The sequence below is a fragment of the Rattus norvegicus genome, chromosome 1 (assembly GCF_036323735.1).
Source record: "Rattus norvegicus strain BN/NHsdMcwi chromosome 1, GRCr8, whole genome shotgun sequence".
NCBI lineage: Eukaryota > Metazoa > Chordata > Mammalia > Rodentia > Muridae > Rattus > Rattus norvegicus.
The window spans coordinates 168,993,968-169,014,903 of record NC_086019.1 but is presented as its reverse complement, the minus strand read 5'-3'; the positions used below and the strand labels follow the sequence as shown (position 1 = coordinate 169,014,903).

Here is a 20,936-nt window from a genome sequence, read left to right as displayed (position 1 = left end):
TTTAGTCATGGTCCAAGGGTCCTAGATTGTTCTTGCCCTGTAAGAGCTACTGTGACACAGAGACAGGAGGCAATCTTCTAGTTTCAGGGGTCAGTGGATGACGGCTGTGGATTTTGTTCATTTATGCAGATGTGTGTGCCACTGGTTCACTTATTTCTTCCTAGATTGCTGTGTGTCTAATAACCCACATTGATGAGATTTATTAGGGAGCATCTTGTGAACACAGAGAATGCTGCAAACTGTTGCTGCGGTAACATCAAATAACTTCATTCTCCCCTTCAGTATGTGGCTATGATATATTCTTTGGCTTTTATGTTACCTATGTATGCATGACCTTCTGTTTACTCCAGGTTACCAAAATGCTATATGCCAGCATACTACCACCTTGAAGGAGAGGGGGATATGGCAGGTGAGGCACTCAGTCACTGATATATTGGGTCGGGAAGCAAGTGAATAGGATTAGAATAATGCAAGGAAGGGTCTGATCAGCATTGGTGTCTCTGGGGATTGCATATTATTGTCTAATTTTGGCAGCCAAAAAAATCCAGAAGAGTGAGGGGCTCTAAATAAAGACTTTGCAGGTGTTAGCATTTTGGGCAGTTTATGTGGTCAAGATAAAGACTTGATGATACCAAGGCCAATGATATACTAGCATTTGGAGTACGAGTTTGACAGGAATAATTTTAAACTGATAATTCTTACTTGATATTCATTCACAGATACATAAATTAGCCCAGAACACACAAATTGTGGATTTAAGCTTTGAATCGGATTGCTGAACTTCTCACCAAATGTTCAGAAATATAGAATACATTGAAAATTATTTTTGAGCCTTTCTTTAGAACTATGAGGTAAAAGTGACGTGGTGCTGGTGTAGTTATCAGTGAGACTGTTGAGCCTGACTTTAATAATCTGCACTCATTGGATCTTGTATCTTTGTCTTTCTTTACAGTGGCTCTTTGCTCTTTGTGTGGGATAGGAACCATGACTTTTTCCAATAATTCTCTTCTTCTTCCACATACTTTCTTCTTGACTGGCATCCCAGGACTGACTGCTGCTCATGTTTGGATATCCCTTCCCTTCTGCTTCATGTTTGTCCTGTCACTAACTGGGAATGCCGTCCTGCTTTCTCTCATCTGGAAAGAACACAGGCTCCATCAGCCCATGTTTTTGTTTCTTGCAATGCTTTCTTTTGTTGACCTGGTCCTCTCCCTCTCCACGCTGCCCAAGATGCTAGCTATTTTCTGGTTTGGTGCCACAGCCATCAGCTCCTATGCTTGTCTGTCCCAAATGTTTCTCATCCATGCATTCTCTGCCATGGAGTCAGGGGTGCTGGTGGCCATGGCCTTGGATCGCTTTGTGGCTATCTGCAACCCATTGCATTATGCAACCATCCTTACCCTTGAGGTTGTTGCCAAGATTGGAGGCCTAGTGGCACTGCGAGGTGTGGGTTTAACCATCTTCTTTCCGAGCCTGGCCTGTCGACTGTCTTTCTGTGCTTCGCACACAATTGCTTACACTTACTGTGAGCACATGTCAGTGGTGAAGCTGGCTTGCGGGGCCACAACTGTGGATAGTCTCTATGCTTTTGCTGTGGCAATCTTTCTTGGTGTGGGGGATGTGGCCTTTATTGCATACTCTTATGGACAGATTGTGAAGACAGTGATGCGTTTTCCTTCCCCTGAGGCACGTGGCAAAGCAGGAAGCACATGCACAGCCCATGTCTGCGTCATCCTCTTCTTTTATGGACCTGGCTTTCTTTCTGTGGTCATGCAGCGCTTTGGGCCATCCACAGCCTCTGCTGCCAAGGTCATTCTTGCCAATCTCTACTTGCTTTTCCCCCCTGCTTTGGACCCCATCGTATATGGGATTAAGACCAAGCAGATCAGAGAGTGTCTGTTAACAATTATAGGCTCCAAGAAGATTGAACCCTCTTGACTGTCATTTTGTCAACTGGACCTCAGGAATCCCTTTTCCATAGAATTGAAGCTCTACTAACCATGTCATTGGCCTAAAGGAGTCAGAAATTATCCTGGGTTAGTGTAGGAGAGGAAATCTCCTCTGGAATCTCTGATGCTTGCATATTGGAATTAAGAAAGGTGCGAAATCTCAGTTATTCACTAAACAAGTGTATAACTTGGATCATTTTCTTCTAAGAGTTGATACTTTCTGTTGATAATATAGATACATCATATAGCTAAGAAATAGGATATTAGTTGGGCATGCAACTACAGGAGGGAAGATGAGGCAGAAGAATCATGAGTTTGAAGTCAACCTGGGCTACATGAAGAATTGAAATCTCACCAGGGATACATAGCAAGACCATGTCACACACAGAAAACAATTGTTACACACCTGGCATTTAGTGAGAAAATAAGGCAGTTCCCATCATGTTGCATGCCCACTTGGCAAATAGATCCTTTCTGCTGGAGAAATTCAGATTTCAGAGACGTATCAAATTACAGCAATATCTTGAGTTTGAGTTAAGAAAAAAAAAACACTTTAGACAGACCAGTGGTTCTCAGACTGTAGGTCGCAGCTCCCTGAGGGTCAAATGTCCCTTTTATGGGAGGGTGGTGATGTTGCAGCTTTAGGAAGGTTGAAAATCAGTACGGGATTCCAGAATTGCAGATGAAACCTCGTTTCTTTATTTTATATACTCTTTCAGGTTAATTTTGGGATAGACAATTTTTCCTCCAATATTATAGATTTTTAACCCATGAGAATAAGAATAATAATAAGAATAATTTTTTATTTTCTCATTTTTGAGTGTGAAAAGTAAAGAGTACAGCATAAAATATTGTCCACAGTAATTTTTCTTAACTCTCATCCTATTTATTTATTTTCTCTCTTCATTTCTAATCCTCTCACTTATTTCTCTGCACACTCCTCCCATTGCCACTCTCTTTAATGTATTTGGTGTATGTTTAATAATATTACATGTCCTTGAAATACGTACATAATATTTCCCTTGTGTTGTGTATTCTGTATTTGGAGTGCCTTTTTGGGGGGGGCAGTCCTCAAATGTTTGTGCTCCCTTCAATCAGAGTTAGCAGATATGCCTGTTCTTAATCCCACTGTTGTTTGTTTGTTTTATTAATTTGTATTTGCTTTGGGGAAGTTTTCCAACCACTTCAAGTCACTAGTTTTCCACTGCCAGAAATCTTGGTTTGTTTCTTCCATTCTTTATTATAATTTACTAATGTATATGTATTTTTGAATGAATGAGTTTTTTCTGCATCCACAGCAGACAATGATCACATTCTTTTCATGGTTCCTGGTATTTGATTAGGAAATAATAAATGTTTGCTAGTAAGCAAATAGATCTTTTTAATGAACTGCTTTAGCAATAGCATATTTTCCATCAGACATATCAGAATAATATTGTTTTGGAATAAATAAAGGAATAAATAAATTTTTATATAACAACAGTGAATGTTCAGTGTATTTTATTGAAATAAAATAATCCCTCATTCTTATCAGATCACAAATACTAATGCCTTTCCTGTTGCATTTGTTTTCTGCTGTTCTTCATTTCTTTTTTTCCCTGATGTCATTTTCTTTCATATCATTTTGAACATTTCTCAGAATTTCAGCATGTTACTGAGATGAAGATCTGAGGGACAGAAGGAATAACTTCAAGATTATGCAGGTGGATTCTATAGGTGGATGAAGGATTATCTCCAAGGGACTTAGAAGTCTCTGAGGGCTTAGGATAAACCCCTTTTGCACCATCCTCTGAATATGTTGGATTAATGAAAAATATTGTTAGTAAAGGCGGATCCTGGTCACCTGCTCTTATACTGTGGTTCTTGAGAATTGTTGAAGTTTGTTCTGTTGCTAAATATTGTGATGCTAACTCCTATACTGAAAGGTCTAGTCCTACCAGTGACTTTTTGTGTTTATATCCCTTATTGTGCAAACTGTGTTCATTGACTTAAAACTATTGGTTAGATAAAGTAGGAAATAATAGGGCTTGGAGTAACCCAGTTGGAGGAGGAGAGACCAGGGGGAGAAGGATGAAGGGGATGGAGGAGAGAAGCCTCCTCTGAAGCATCTGTGAAGGGATAGGAATCATGAACACACGCCAGAAGGAACAAGTATCTGGGGTATATCACTGGGGAGGTAGCCAGGACTGCAGTTATAAGAGTAGAATAGGGGTGACCCCACCCCCAGTAATTGGCTGCTGCCAATTTCATATAGAATTGTATATAATTTAAGCATTACAATACATAGCAATAGACTAAGCCTCAACAATTCTTGTCAGAACTTCAAATCCCTCAAAACAGAAATTGAAGAAGATATTAGAAGATGGAAATGTCTCCCATACTCATGGATAGGTAGGATAAACATAGTGAAAATAACCATTTTAGTAAAATGGTAGAGATCCAATGTGATGTGGATCAAAATTCCAACACAATTCTTTACAGACCTTGGAAGAGCAATTCTCATCTTCATATGGAAAAACAAAAAATCAAGGATAGCTAAAACAATTCTGTATGTTAAAAGAACACCCGGAGGTATCACCATCCCTAATTTCAAGCAACACTGCAGTGCAATAATAATAAAAATTGCATGGTATTTGTATAGGAACAGATAGGCTAATCACTGGAATCAAGTTGAAGACCCTGAAATAAGCCCACACACTTACGGACACTTGAGTTTTGACAAAGAAGGCTAAACCATACAACAAAAAAAGAAAGCTCTTCAACAAATGGTGCAGGTCTAACTGGAAGTCTGTTGTAGAAGAATACAAATACATCCATATCTTTCACCCTGTATAAAACTCAAGTCCAAGTGGATCAAAGACAACATAAAACCAGATACACCAAATCTTTTAGAACAAAAGGTGGGAATAACCTTGAACTCATTGGTATAGAAGACAACTTTCTGAACATAACACCAATGGCTCAGGCTCTAAGATCAACAATTGATAAAGAGAATCTCAGGAAACTGCAAAGCTGAGAATGGCAAAAGACCATGTCATTAGGACAAAATAACATCCTACAGGTTGGGAAAGGATCTTCACCAACAGTACTCCTGATAGAGTGCTAATATCCAAGATTTATGAAGAACTCAAGAAGTTAGACAGCAACAAACCAAATAACCCAATTAAAAAATGGAGTATAGAGCTAAACAGAATTCTCAACAGAGGAATCTCAAATGGCCAAGAAGCACTTAAAGAAATGTTCAATGTTCTTAATTATCAGGGAAATGCAAATCAAAATGACCTTTAGATTGTATCTTATACCAATCAGAATGGCTAAGATAAAAAAATTCAAGTGATAGCACATTGTGGAGAGAATGTGGAACACGGAACACACTTCTCCATTGCTGGTGGGAGTGCATGCAAACTTGTACAACCACTTTGTAAGTTAATTAGGTGATTTCTCAGAAATTTGAGAATAGTTCCACCTCAAGACCCAGCTACACCACTCTTGGGCATATACCCAAAAGATGCCAAACTATACCACAGGGACATTTGCTTAACTATGTTTACAGTAGATTTCTTCATAATAGCCAGAAAGTTGAAACAACCTAGATGCACCTCAACAGAAGAATGGATAAAGAAAATGTGGAAATCTACAAAATGGAGTACTACTCAGCTCTGAAAAACAAAGACATTATGAATTTTGCAGGCAAATGGATGGAACTGAGTTCATTATCCCGAGTGAGGTAACCTAGACTCCACATGACATGAATGGTACATACTCACTTATAAGTGTATATTAGCCATAAAGTACAGGATACTCTGCTACACTCCACAAAACCAAAAATCTAAAGAAAGAATGGTTGCATCTTACTTAGAAGGGGGAATAAAATAGTTATATGAGGCAGATGTAGGGAGGGAACTGGGTAGGAGAGGAGATGAGGGGGGGAATGGGGCAGTGTCAGGATCACTTATGTGGAGAGACAGGAGAGAAGGCCATTGGGCTAGGAGAATGGTTGGAAATCTGCAGCTGGTCAAGGTGTGGTGGTTGCAGACATCTCGAGGACATGTCAGAGACCTGGGATGAAGGAGGCTACCTGGAATCAATGGGAGTGATCTTAGCTGAGACTCACAGCAATAGGGATATGGAACCTGAAGAGTTCACCTCCTGTAGCCAGGTATCAGTGGAGTGATATCACCAACCTACTATCAAAACTATCGATTCAAAATTTATCCTGTCTACAAGAAATTCAGTGACACAGAGCAGAGACTGAGGAATGGACAAACAATAATCAGCTCAACTTGAGACCCATTTCATGGGCAAGTACCAATCTCTGACACTATTTATGATACTCTTGTTATGCTTGCAGACAGGAACCTGGCATAACTGTCTCCTGAGAGGGTTCACCCAACAGCTGGCTGAAACACATGCAGAGACCCACAGCCAAACATTGGACAAAGCTCAGGGACTCTTATGGAAGAGTTGGGGGAATGATTGACATTCTTGAAGGGGATAGGACCATCACAGGAAGACGAAGACAATCAACTAACCTGAATCCTTTGGGGTTCTCAGAGACTGAACCACCAACCAGAGGGCATACACAGATAAACCTAGATCCCACACACATATGTAGTATCATATAGTTTGCTCTTCATGTTGGTTCCCAACAACTGCACAGGAGCTATCTCTAAAGCTGTTCTGAGTCTGTGGAACACGATCCCCTAAATGGGCTGCCTTGTCTGTCCTTAGTGGGAAAGGATGCTCCTAGTCCTGTAGAGACTTGATGAGCCAGGGTGGGGGACAACCAGGGGGCCCTCCACCCTCTCACAGAAGGACAGGGAGGTGTAGTGGAACAGACTGTGTGAGAGGGATGTGGGGCAGTGAAGTGGGTAGTTATGTAAAATAATTTGGAGGGAGGAAAGGAAAGGGAGAATTGTTGTAATAATATTATAATCTCCAAAATAAAGAGCAGAAAGAAAAAATTGCCAGATTCTCTTTCTTCATGGCCCACACACATTCACTTTTAACCAATACTAATGGTTACTGATTTTTATTAATGTGGTATTTCTTGAGTCCACAATACTAGGAAGGGCTTCATATCATATTTATTAAATAATTTGGCCTTAATCTATAACATTTATGATCATTATCAGTATTTCTGTTACAATGTATTTAATAAATAATAAACCCACAGCTCAAAAGGACTGTTGTGTCATACTTAGCATAGTGCGTGGAGTTGGTAGATTAAATAGATATTCTTCAGATGTTATGACAAACAATAAACCCATTATAAAATTAAGATACTGTAAGTCACGAATACACTTTATACACCTAATCTGTTGAACATTCAAGCTTAGCAGCATAGTGTACCACAGATATTATAATTTCACTTCTATGTAGCTACATAGAAAGCAGAGCTCAATGACACTGTGCAGCATTAAAGGAGAATGCTATCATACATCACTAACCTGGAAAGCATCAAAATTCAAAATCATATGGCTTCGACTGAACACATAACAGTTTTGTGCCACTATAAAGCTGGACATTAGGAAGTTTAAAACTATGTGCAAATTGTTTACTTGATAAATTTTGTAGCCTCCCACAATGTGTGACTGGAATAGTTGTTGACTAGAAGAGGGAAAAGATAAGGAGCTGAAGCATTGCTGTCATGGAAACTGTGAACACTGTGTATGTGATGGGCGACTGTTGAGTATTTTTTAAAATTTAAATGAAGTGGGCTTTACATTTATATTCTTATGGCACTAGTCCAGTGAGAGTTGAATAGTTTGGGGTAAGAAAATCCCCCCCCCCAGTCCCCTATAGAAAACTGACTCAGTTAAGAGCTTCCAGTAGCTAATACTTCTAGCATCTGCGATCAGAACACCCTTTGAAGATAGAGTTTACTTGGGGCTAAGCCTAATTTGTGAGAATGAGCAGTTTGAGGTTCATGGCTCACAGAGCATGCATTGCGTCTCTGCTCCATCCACCATCTGTCTATATGTATATGTATGGACATACATACATATGTAGGTATATGTGTATGTATCTAAGTATGCAGATGCACTTGGGAAAATGATGAAGCAGGTGGTTAGGATTGAGAGAGAGAGAGAGAGAGAGAGAGAGAGAGAGACAGAGAGAGACAGAGACAGAGACAGACAGAGACAGAGAGACAGAGAGTCAGAGAGAGACATTCCTTTCTTTTCTTTTCTCTGGCTCAAGAAGAGCCCTTAGCCTGGCCAGCAAGGGGCCTTTGAGCTAAGAGAAAGGAGTCCAAGTAACTAAGCTTTCCCCCCTTGATCCCCTCAAGCAGATGTTAAATTGCCAGAAGTTGCCAGCTTCTGGCCCCAGAGAAAGAGTTAAATTACTAGCAGCCAGTAGCTTTTACCTCCCCAAAAGGAAGAAAGAGTTTAAATGCCATAAGCCAATAACTTTTGGCCTCAATCATCAATGCTATATGCCTTCTCTCTGCCTGCCACAGTTTACACCACATGTCAAGGTTTCATCCCTAGCCTTGTCTTCCTGCCCAACCACCCATCCTTCTGGGATGTTCACTCACCCCATGTGTCTCTCCAGTCTGGAGAATAACTTAGGCTTTGACCACATGTGCTGCTGGTCCTCAGGGATATACCAGTTGGTATTAATACCCTTTCCCAGAGTCTGTTCGCAGTCATGGTTGCCCTTTTGATGGGACATCAAGAAGGAATTTTCATAACTTCCACAACCAGCAAGAAGATAAAGCACAGGAGTTGGGCTGTGGAAATAAGGTCAGATTTGGAATTTGGTGCTGGGGGAAGCATACTGAGAGCTTTTTTTTTTTTGAAAGTCCTGTGGAAAGTATTATTTCTTAGCTTGATTAATGGGGCTGTAAATCTGAAAATATAACTGCTTTAACATATCTTGGTAGTCTCCCCCCCCCCCGTGTGTGTGTTTGTGTGTTTGTGTGTTTGTGTGTTTGTTTGTATGGTAAATGTACATGATTTTGTGGATGTGTGCATATGTGTACGTGACTGCACGTGCATGAGGAAGTCAGAGGTAGATAGCAGGTGTTTTTCTTAATCTCTCTCCATCTCATGTTTTTTGAGACCAGGTTCCTCATTAACCCTGATCTCACTGACTTAGACTGGCCAGTGAGATGTAACCTCTGCTGTCTCTGTCCCACACTGCCTGCACTGCAGACATCTGACTACCTGAGCTTTCTCTCCAGCCCAGCATCTCTTAGTGGTTTTAGATATTGTCCCCCTGAGTCAGAAGGTTTGTTGTTTACAGGTCTGGCATGGGCACTGACAGGAGGAATTAAGCACATAGACACAGAGACCATGGAGGACACATTGCTACAAGTCCTTTGTAATGAGCTCATTGAACCTCACAGTCAGCTGGAGGCTCTCCCAGACCTTTCTCACAGCCCTTTCTTGTTTTCTCACCCTCACAGCACACTAGCCTGGGAGGATGCTACTAATAGTGCTGACAACTTCAGAAGCATCAGCTTCACAGGCCATGAATGATGTGTTTAATTTTCTCTTCAACATTCAGAAATTGCTATGCAGCCATTCTGAGGACTGTGTCTCCCCATCCTTACTCCAAAGCTAGAGCAGTGTGTCACTGTGGAGGCTGGAATGGTGCCTGTAAACTGTGGATCAGGGAGAAAGTCTTAGTAGAACCTTCCCGAATCTCAAGACTCCCCCATTCTAAATACTATCCTTGAGCACAGCCCAGACACAAGGAAGAGAGTGCCCTGCTTGTCCTGTCAGGTTCTCTGTCAGTTGGAGCCATGCCTCTGAGTGCTTTGTGTCTTCCTCTTACATCAGGGCATTATCATGGACCCACCATTTCTACATCTCTGGCTGTGGTTTTGTCTTTCCCTTCCTTGTACTTTCATGGAATCCAGGCCACTATTAAGGAGCTTAGGGATAGAATGAAGCCATAGCCTGGAGAGGAGCCTTCCTGCCCTCTAGAGGCAGTGGAACTGTAAGTTCTAGTGACCATCAAATCCCTTCTTTTCTATACACATCTAGAACTCTGTCTGACCTGAGATTCAACAGAGCCGCTTCTTCTGTAAATCACCCAGAGTATCATGAAGGTCGGGGAACATCAAAGCTCAGGGGTCACCCCTCAGTAGATACTCTTCTGTTTATTATGATGTCCTTGTCCCAAAGTTGAGCCTCTGCTTCATCAAGTTCCTACAACTTCAAGTCCTTTAGGACCTTTTTCATTTTTATTTATTATGTAATTTAAACAGTTGGGTATGTGTTTCCATATCCAGTCAGATGCAGGATCAGTTAGAATCCAGGTATGTGTATCACGCTGTGGGAAGTCTCCCCTAAGTAAGAAATCATCCCTACTCTCCAGGGACTGAGTGGTCTTACAGTACAAAGTAATCAGTGCAGTGACACAGTGGTGAAAGGATTATAATTGAGAAGAAAAGGAGACATGTTAGACTGCCCTACAGAGTTCAAAACCACTTGACAAAATACACATGGCTTGGGCTGGATCTGCATGGCTGTGAGAGAATTACAGTCCAGTCCTTTCTGCCTTTCTCTTCCTCCTCAGAGAGTTAAATGCATTTCTCTCATCAGATTCCCAGAGACAAACGCTTTTCTGGGTTTTGGCTTCTCCGGCTTTTGTAAGGCTTACTGAGGACCACTTAGTAATACAGCAGGCTCCAGTCTTTTACTCTGGGCACACAAGCCACAGAGCGCAGAGGCAGCTGATGCCTAGGAACAGCATCTATTACCCCTCAGTCTCCTTGATATTGCTCCTATAAAAGCTATGGACACACTTCCCAAATGCATAATGGTAATTGTGCTTTTCTGATGAAAAATGGAAAAGCAGACTTGCAACAGAAGAGGATAGCTAAGAAAGAGAGTACATTTTCTCTTTGTATAGAGTACTAAATAATGACTGGTAAATTGTTGTACTTGGATAGAATACCATGAAACTCTCAACAGAACTATCCCTATTCCTTTAAGCTTAGAGGGACAGAAAAGACTGAGCATTGTTTGTTCACCAGGCATTTTGGATTTTATAGTAATTATAGACAGAGTTTGGAGGCAGAATTATAGTCATCACTGATTTACTTTAAATCACTCAAAATTATCTATAGATGTGGGATCTCCCCAAACTGAGTCATGTCTGCCTCTTCATGTGTGTATGTATGTCTGAGTTCCAGCCTAGATTAATACTATTTCAGAGTTTATCTTAAGGCAAATATCTTTTTTTTTCCTTTTTTTTTTATTTTTTATTAACTTGAGTATTTCTTATATACATTTCGAGTGTTATTCCCTTTCCCGGTTTCCGGGCAAACATCCCCCTCCCCCCTCCCCTTCCTTATGGGTGTTCCCCTCCCAACCCTCCCACCATTGCCGCCCTCCCCCCATAGACTAGTTCACTGGGGGTTCAGTCTTAGCAGGACCCAGGGCTTCCCCTTCCACTGGTGCTCTTACTAGGATATTCATTGCTACCTATGGGGTCAGAGTCCAGGGTCAGTCCATGTATAGTCTTTAGGTAGTGGTTTATTCCCTGGAAGCTCTGGTTGCTTGGCATTGTTGTACTTTTGGGGTCTCGAGCCCCTTCAAGCTCTTCCAGTTCTTTCTCTGATTCCTTCAATAGGGGACCTATTCTCAGTTCAGTGGTTTGCTGCTGGCATTCGCCTCTGTATTTGCTGTATTCTGGCTGTGTCTCTCAGGAGCGATCTACATCCGGCTCCTGTCGGTCTGCACTTCTTTGCTTCATCCATCTAGTCCAATTGGGTGGCTGTATATGTATGGGCCAAATGTGGGGCAGGCTCTGAATGGGTGTTCCTTCAGTCTCTGTTTTAATCTTTGCCTCTCCCTTCCCTGCCAAGGGTATTCTTTTTCCTCATTTAAAGAAGGAGTGAAGCATTCACATTTTGATCATCTGTCTTGAGTTTCGTTTGTTCTAGGGATCTAGGGTAATTCAAGCATTTGGGCTAATAGCCACTTATCAATGAGTGCATACCATGTATGTCTTTCTGTGATTGGGTTAGTTCACTCAGGATGATATTTTCCAGTTCCAACCATTTGCCTACGAATTTCATAAACTCGTTGTTTTTGATAGCTGAGTAGTATTCCATTGTGTAGATGTACCACATTTTCTGTATCCATTCCTCTGTTGAAGGGCATCTGGGTTCTTTCCATTTTCTGGCTATTATAAATAAGGCTGCGATGAACATAGTGGAGCACGTGTCTCTTTTATATGTTGAGGCATCTTTTGGGTATATGCCCAAGAGAGGTATAGCTGGATCCTCAGGCAGTTCAATGTCCAATTTTCTGAGGAACCTCCAGACTGATTTCCAGAATGGTTTTACCAGTCTGCAATCCCACCAACAATGGAGGAGTGTTCCTCTTTCTCCACAACCTCGCCAGCATCTGCTGTCACCTGAGTTTTTGATCTTAGCCAATCGCACTGGTGTGAGGTGAAATCTCAGGGTTGTTTTGATTTGCATTTCCCTTATGACTAAAGATGTTGAACATTTCTTTAGGTGTTTCTCAGCCATTCGGTATTCCTCAGCTGTGAGTTCTTTGTTTAGCTCTGAACCCCATTTTTTAATAGGGTTATTTGTTTCCCTGCGGTCTAACTTCTTGAGTTCTTTGTATATTTTGGATATAAGGCCTCTATCTGTTGTAGGGTTGGTAAAGATCTTTTCCCAATCTGTTGGTTGCCGTTTTGTCCTAACCACAGTGTCCTTTGCCTTACAGAAGCTTTGCAGTTTTATGAAATCCCATTTGTCAATTCTTGATCTTAGAGCATAAGCCATTGGTGTTTTGTTCAGGAAATTTTTTCCAGTGCCCATGTGTTCCAGATGCTTCCCTAGTTTTTCTTCTATTAGTTTGAGTGTGTCTGGTTTGATGTGGAGGTCCTTGATCCACTTGGACTTAAGCTTTGTACAGGGTGATAAGCATGGATCGATCTGCATTCTTCTACATGTTGCCCTCCAGTTGAACCAGCACCATTTGCTGAAAATGCTATCTTTTTTCCATTGGATGGTTTTGGCTCCTTTGTCAAAAATCAAGTGACCATAGGTGTGTGGGTTCATTTCTGGGTCTTCAATTCTATTCCATTGGTCTATCTGTCTGTCTCTGTACCAATACCATGCAGTTTTTATCACTATTGCTCTGTAATACTGCTTGAGTTCAGGGATAGTGATTCCCCCTGAAGTCCTTTTATTGTTGAGGATAGCTTTAGCTATCCTGGGTTTTTTGTTATTCCAGATGAATTTGCAAATTGTTCTGTCTAACTCTTTGAAGAATTGGATTGGTATTTTGATGGGGATTGCATTGAATCTGTAGATTGCTTTTGGTAAAATAGCCATTTTTACTATATTAATCCTGCCAATCCATGAGCATGGGAGATCTTTCCATCTTCTGAGGTCTTCTTCAATTTCTTTCTTCAGTGTCTTGAAGTTCTTATTGTACAGATCTTTTACTTGCTTGGTTAAAGTCACACCGAGGTACTTTATATTATTTGGGTCTATTATGAAGGGTGTCGTTTCCCTAATTTCTTTCTCGGCTTGTTTCTCTTTTGTATAGAGGAAGGCAACTGATTTATTTGAGTTAATTTTATACCCAGCCACTTTGCTGAAGTTGTTTATCAGCTCTAGTAGTTCTCTGGTGGAACTTTTGGGATCACTTAAATATACTATCATATCATCTGCAAATAGTGATATTTTGACCTCTTCTTTTCCGATCTGTATCCCTTTGATCTCCTTTTGTTGTCTGATTGCTCTGGCTAGAACTTCAAGAACTATATTGAATAAGTAGGGAGAGAGTGGGCAGCCTTGTCTAGTCCCTGATTTTAGTGGGATTGCTTCAAGTTTCTCTCCATTTAGTTTAATGTTAGCAACTGGTTTGCTGTATATGGCTTTTACTATGTTTAGGTATGGGCCTTGAATTCCTATTCTTTCCAGGACTTTTATCATGAAGGGGTGTTGAATTTTGTCAAATGCTTTCTCAGCATCTAATGAAATGATCATGTGGTTCTGTTCTTTCAGTTTGTTTATATAATGGATCACGTTGATGGTTTTCCGTATATTAAACCATCCCTGCATGCCTGGGATGAAGCCTACTTGATCATGGTGGATGATTGTTTTGATGTGCTCTTGAATTCGGTTTGCCAGAATTTTATTGAGTATTTTTGCGTCGATATTCATAAGGGAAATTGGTCTGAAGTTCTCTTTCTTTGTTGTGTCTTTGTGTGGTTTAGGTATAAGAGTAATTGTAGATTCGTAGAAGGAATTCGGTAGGGCTCCATCTGTTTCAATTTTGTGGAATAGTTTGGATAATATTGGTATGAGGTCTTCTATGAAGGTTTGATAGAATTCTGCACTAAACCCGTCTGGACCTGGGCTCTTTTTGGTTGGGAGACCTTTAATGACTGCTTCTATTTCCTTAGGAGTTATGGGGTTGTTTAACTGGTTTATCTGTTCCTGATTTAACTTTGATACCTGGTATCTGTCTAGGAAATTGTCCATTTCCTGGAGATTTTCAAATTTTGTTGAATATAGGTTTTTATAGTAAGATCTGATGATTTTTTGAATTTCCTCTGAATCTGTAGTTATGTCTCCCTTTTCATTTCTGATTTTGTTAATTTGGACGCACTCTCTGTGTCCTCTCGTTAGTCTGGCTAAGGGTTTATCTATCTTGTTGATTTTCTCAAAGAACCAACTTTTGGTCCTGTTGATTCTTTCTATGGTCCTTTTTGTTTCTACTTGGTTGATTTCAGCTCTGAGTTTGATTATTTCCTGCCTTCTACTCCTCCTGGGTGTATTTGCTTCTTTTTGTTCTAGAGCTTTTAGGTGTGCTGTCAAGCTGCTGACATATGCTCTTTCCTGTTTCTTTCTGCAGGCACTCAGCGCTATGAGTTTTCCTCTTAGCACAGCTTTCATTGTGTCCCATAAGTTTGAGTATGTTGTATCTTCATTTTCATTAAATTCTAAAAAGTTTTTAATTTCTTTCTTTATTTCTTCCTTGACCAGGTTATCATTGAGTAGAGCATTGTTCAATTTCCACGTATATGTGGGCATTCTTCCCTTATTGTTATTGAAGACCAGTTTTAGGCCGTGGTGGTCCGATAGCACGCATGGGATTATTTCTATCTTTCTGTACCTGTTGAGGCCCGTTTTTTGACCGATTATATGGTCAATTTTGGAGAAAGTACCATGAGGAGCTGAGAAGAAGGTATATCCTTTTGCTTTAGGATAGAATGTTCTATAAATATCCGTTAAGTCCATTTGGCTCATGACTTCTCTTAGTCTGTCGACATCACTGTTTAATTTCTGATTCCATGATCTGTCCATTGATGAGAGTGGGGTGTTGAAATCTCCCACTATTATTGTGTGAGGTGCAATGTGTGTTTTGAGCTTTAGTAAGGTTTCTTTTACGTATGTAGGTGCCCTTGTATTTGGGGCATAGATATTTAGGATTGAGAGTTCATCTTGGTGGATTTTTCCTTTGATGAATATGAAGTGTCCTTCCTTATCTTTTTTGATGACTTTTAGTTGGAAATTGATTTTATTTGATATTAGAATGGCTACTCCAGCTTGCTTCTTCTGACCATTTGCTTGGAAAATTGTTTTCCAGCCTTTCACTCTGAGGTAGTGTCTGTCTTTGTCTCTGAGGTGTGTTTCCTGTAGGCAGCAGAATGCAGGGTCCTCGTTGCGTATCCAGTTTGTTAATCTATGTCTTTTTATTGGGGAGTTGAGGCCATTGATATTGAGAGATATTAAGGAATAGTGATTATTGTTTCCCTTTATATTCATATTTGGATGTGAGGTTATGTTTGTGTGCTTTCATTCTCTTTGTTTTGTTGCCAAGACGATTAGTTTCTTGCTTCTTCTAGGGTATAGCTTGCCTCCTTATGTTGGGCTTTACCATTTATTATCCTTTGTAGTGCTGGATTTGTAGAAAGATATTGTGTAAATTTGGTTTTGTCATGGAATATCTTGGTTTCTCCATCAATGTTAATTGAGAGTTTTGCTGGATACAGTAACCTGGGCTGGCATTTGTGTTCTCTTAGGGTCTGTATGACATCAGTCCAGGATCTTCTGGCCTTCATAGTTTCTGGCGAGAAGTCTGGTGTGATTCTGATAGGTCTCCCTTTATATGTTACTTGACCTTTTTCCCTTACTGCTTTTAATATTCTTTCTTTATTTTGTGCGTTTGGTGTTTTGACAATTATGTGACGGGAGGTGTTTCTTTTCTGGTCCAATCTATTTGGAGTTCTGTAGGCTTCTTGTATGCCTATGGGTATCTCTTTTTTTAGGTTAGGGAAGTTTTCTTCTATGATTTTGTTGAAGATATTTCCTGGTCCTTTGAGCTGGGAGTCTTCACTCTCTTCTATACCTATTATCCTTAGGTTTGATCTTCTCATTGAGTCCTGGATTTCCTGTATGTTTTGGACCAGTAGCTTTTTCCGCTTTACATTATCTTTGACAGTTGAGTCAATGATTTCTATGGAATCTTCTGCTCCTGAGATTCTCTCTTCCATCTCTTGTATTCTGTTGGTGAAGCTTGTATCTACAGCTCCTTGTCTCTTCTTTTGGTTTTCTATATCCAGGGTTGTTTCCATGTGTTCTTTCTTGATTGCTTCTATTTCCATTTTTAATTCCTTCAACTGTTTGATTGTGTTTTCCTGGAATTCTTTCAGGGATTTTTGCCATTCCTCTCTGTAGGCTTCTACTTGTTTATTAATGATTTCCTGTGTTTCCCTAAGTGTGTTCATGTCTTTCTTGAAGTCCTCCAGCATCATGATCAAATATGATTTTGAAACTAGATCTTGCTTTTCTGGTGTGTTTGGATATTCCATGTTTGTTTTGGTGGGAGAATTGGGCTCCGAGGATGGCATGCAGTCTTGGTTTCTGTTGCTTGGGTTCCTGCGCTTGCCTCTCGCCATCAGATTATCTCTAGTGTTACTTTGTTCTGCTATTTCTGACAGTGGCTAGACTGACCTATAAGCCTGTGTGTCAGGAGTGCTGTAGACCTGTTTTCCTCTCTTTCAGTCAGTTATGGGGACAGTGTGTTCTGCTTTCGGGCGTGTAGTTTTTCCTCTCTATAGGTCTTCAGCTGTTCCTGTGGGCCTGTGTCTTGAGTTCACCAGGCAGCTTTCTTGCAGCAGAAAATTTGGTCTTACCTGTGGTCCCGAGGCTCAGGTTCGCTCGTGGGGTGCTGCCCAGGGGCTCTCTGCAGTGGCAGCAACCAGGAAGACCTGTGCCGCCCCTTCCGGGAGCTTCAGTGCACCAGGGTTCCAGATGGTCTTTGGCTTTTTCCTCTGGCGTCCGAGATGTGTGTGCAGGGAGCAGTCTCTTCTGGTTTCCCAGGCTTGTCTGCCTCTCTGAAGGTTTAGCTCTCCCTCCCACGGGATTTGGGTGCAGAGAACTGTTTATCCGGTCTGTTTCTTTCAGGTTCCGGTGGTGTCTCAGGCGCAGAAGTCCTGCCGCTCCTGGGCCCTCCCCCACGGGAGCCCAGAGGCCTTATACAGTTTCCTCTTGGGCCAGGGATGTGGGCAGGGGTGAGCAGTGTTGGTGGTCTCTTCCGCTCTGCAGCCTCAGGAGTGCCTACCTGACCAGGCGGTTGGGTCTCTCTCTCACAGGGTCTGGGGCAAGGCAAATATCTTAAGTCATGGATGTACCATCTAAATTTTTGTTATAATGATTCTGGGGTGAATCAAATGAAGCAGATTAAACAGAGTACCTGTGTCATTTACTTTTGTCTTTTACTAACATACTTGGAAAGCAATGGGAGTGAATTATTTTCATTATTAATTATTCCATTTATTTGCATCTCAAATGTTATCCCACTTCCAAAGCAACAAAAGACAGAACATTTGAAACATAGAAGGAACATTAATGGATGGAAAGAAAAAAAGGAAAAAAATGTGGGACTTCATATTTTAATAATGTATAGTAATAATAATGAAAGCCATATCTTGTAGAATATTGTCAGTCTAGACTTTGAATGCACTCTTTCATTAATATTTATATATAGGTGCATAGCTGGTTTCCTTTATTTTACTGTGAGATGAGAAATCAGGGCTTAGAAATTTTAAGTAGCCTGCCAATGTTTTATTACTAGAATACAAAGTAGAAATAGCTTAAATTCAATTACATTTGATGTATGTGCTGTGAAAGGCCCACCATGCTGGTTTGTGGTTAACAAGTCTAATGAGATCTGATTCTGTTTTTTGAAATAAAAACACTATGAGACTGAAAGGGATTTTATGATGCTGACATATCAGAAAGTTTTAGATAAAGAAAGGCAGATCATAAAATATAGACAATGTTATTAGGTTGGCAAATCACTGACAACACTTCTGGAGGAGAACAGGACACTGGACTTCGAATTTTGACAGACAAGAAAGATCAATTTAGATAAAAGAGGAAGGAGAAAGCAGTATAGAAGTCATGTATAATAGGTCTGTGCAGTTATAAAACTATGATAGCAACAAAAGGGGAGGGCAAAACATATGTGCAACTGGGAACACGAAACTGCTAGGAAAACAATGCTATAAGACAACCAGGGAAGCTTGTGTGTCTGTGATTTATTCATGCAGGACACTCCCCAAAATATGTGTGTGTGTGTGTGTGTGTGTGTGTGTGTGTGTGTGTGTGTGTGTGTGTCTGTGCGTATGAGGGGTAAATTTTAGGGAGAATTTGTGATTTTAGGATAGAAAATAAAATTTTAAAACCTCATAACAAGGACAGAGTGCCATAGCCAGAGTTTACATTAAGTGTTTCTACAAACCGAATTTTTCTGTTATGTCTAGAAGAGCTAAGGTAAGAGAAAGTTGGATTGTGAACACAGGCAGTGATACTAGGAGCTGAGAAAAAAATGGCTGTGAGATGTTCGAGATAAAGTCAATGGGGAGTGTTGAAAAGACAAAAACATCAGTCATAAAATTAGTAAAGATGGTTTCCAATTTGCATACATAGATAAGGGTTTATTCACACAAATATTGACATAACATAGACAGGCAAGTGTAGGATGACTGGGAAAGATGGGTCAGCCAGCAGCTTTCTTTGAATGTTGGGTGTAGGGGCTTAGGGATGCAGAGAAATGCATTTGTGCACTGAAGATAAACTTGGAATGAAGTGAAGTGCATTAACCAGTTAAAACCATGCAATGAGAAGTCACAGAGGAAAGAGGAAGGAGGAGATCCTGAAACCCTGGAACTGACAGGTAACGAGGGGGAAGATGTGGGATGCAGACTCCCCCAGGAACAACTACTGAGTGTCATGAGGCCGCAGGAGAAGTGTCAAGGTGACAGATGACTCAGCCTTCAGCACTGCTTACACAGTCAGCCTTGTGACTTCAAGTTGACAGTTTTGAAACCAGCCATTGAGTGTCAGAGTGAGCATCTCTCTCAAGGCAGCTGTGTTCAGTGTTTACTGTTCTCCCACATGTTAGCTAGACTCAGTCTAGATCAGTTGTGTGGAAGACTCATCTGTAAACATCTATGTGCAGAACGGATTTTCTTCCTTACATCTAACTGTGTGCTTGTGTTGCAGCTTAAGTCACTCTGTTTCGCTAATGCGCATGGCTGCTGAATCTGCACAGCGGCTTAGTGTGTCAAGAAGGGAGAAGTCATGACTCTGGTGACTTCGCACTCTTCTTTCTCTGTGCTGTTGTTCATGGCTCTTAGCAACTCCAGCTGGAGGCAACCCCAGCCCCCTTTCTTCCTAGTAGGTGTTCCGGGCTTGGAGGAAAGTCAGCACTGGATAGCATTGCCTCTGGGGGTCCTTTACCTCCTTGCTCTAGTGGGCAATGTGACAATTATCTTCATTATCTGGACTGACTCATCCTTGCACCAACCTATGTACCTCTTCCTGGCCATGCTTGCTGCTATTGATCTGGTCCTGGCCTCCTCCACTGCGCCTAAAGCTCTCACTGTGCTTCTGGCTCACGCCCATGAGATTGGGTACATTGTCTGCCTCACTCAGATGTTTTTCATTCATGCCTTCTCCTCGATGGAGTCAGGCATACTTGTGGCCATGGCTCTGGATCGCTATGTTGCCATCTGCCACCCTCTGCATCATTCTACCATCCTGCATCCGGGGATTATTGGGCGCATCGGGATGGTGGTGCTGGTGCGGGGATTGGTCCTCCTTGTCCCATTCCCCATCCTGTTGCAGAAAGTTGTCTTCTGCAGAGCCACTGTCATAAGCCATGCCTATTGTGAACATATGGCTGTGGTAAAACTTGCCTGTTCGGAAACCACAGTGAATCGAGCTTATGGGCTGTCAGTGGCACTGCTGGTGGTTGGGCTAGATGTCCTGGCCATTAGCATTTCCTATGCCCTCATCCTCCAGGCAGTGCTGAAGGTTCCAGGAGGTGAAGCCAGACTTAAGGCCTTCAGCACATGTGGATCTCATGTTTGTGTTATTCTCATCTTCTATGTCCCTGGAATGTTCTCCTTCCTCACTCACCGCTTTGGCCACCATGTTCCCCATCATGTCCACGTTCTGCTGGCCACTCTCTATCTCCTTGTGCCACCTGCCCTCAATCCTCTTGTTTATGGGGTGAAGACTCGACAGATCCGCCAGCGAGTGCTCAGGGTGTTCTACACAAAAGCATCGAGTTGAGCATGTCCTCATCATTGGCTACAGAAGACTCCACCAAGAGCCCATGGCTGGTGTAGAGTACAGGAGCAGAAGCAATTTCACAGTGAACATTCTTATTCCTAGTCGTCAGTGCAGAGAATACCCACAGGCATATGACTCAGCATACTACTGAGATATATCTGGCTATCTGTGCTTTTGATTATTTCTCCTTAATCTTATTATTCTGTTCAACTCTCCACTGTTGTCAGGGATATAGGATTTTTTTAACCTTAATCCAGTAAGTGATCACATAACACTGTGTGTGGAACAAGACTGTCAAATCCCAGTCTATTCCTGATTTAGGGTTGGTTCATAGTGACTTCAAAAATCGCTAAAACAATCCAGTGGATGCATGTCACTGCTCATCGTGTCTCTTAAAGGAAACAAAATGGCCA

At 41.3% G+C, this 20,936-nt stretch overlaps 2 protein-coding genes across 2 annotated transcripts; both read left to right on the top strand.

Annotated features, from left to right (window-relative positions):
- The first annotated feature begins 984 nt into the window (after positions 1-984).
- Or52x1 (olfactory receptor family 52 subfamily X member 1) lies at positions 985-1,938 on the top strand. Its single transcript, NM_001000188.1, has one exon. The coding sequence runs from the start codon at positions 985-987 to the stop codon at positions 1,936-1,938; it is 954 nt and encodes a 317-aa protein (NP_001000188.1).
- Positions 1,939-19,572: 17,634 nt separating this feature from the next.
- Or52l1 (olfactory receptor family 52 subfamily L member 1) lies at positions 19,573-20,523 on the top strand. Its single transcript, NM_001000187.1, has one exon. The coding sequence runs from the start codon at positions 19,573-19,575 to the stop codon at positions 20,521-20,523; it is 951 nt and encodes a 316-aa protein (NP_001000187.1).
- The last annotated feature ends 413 nt before the right edge of the window (positions 20,524-20,936 follow it).

Coding starts and splice junctions, on each gene's coding strand:
- Or52l1 (NM_001000187.1), top strand. CDS start 19,573: ATGGCTCTTAGCAACTCCAGCTGGAGGCAACCCCAGCCCCCTTTCTTC.
- Or52x1 (NM_001000188.1), top strand. CDS start 985: ATGACTTTTTCCAATAATTCTCTTCTTCTTCCACATACTTTCTTCTTG.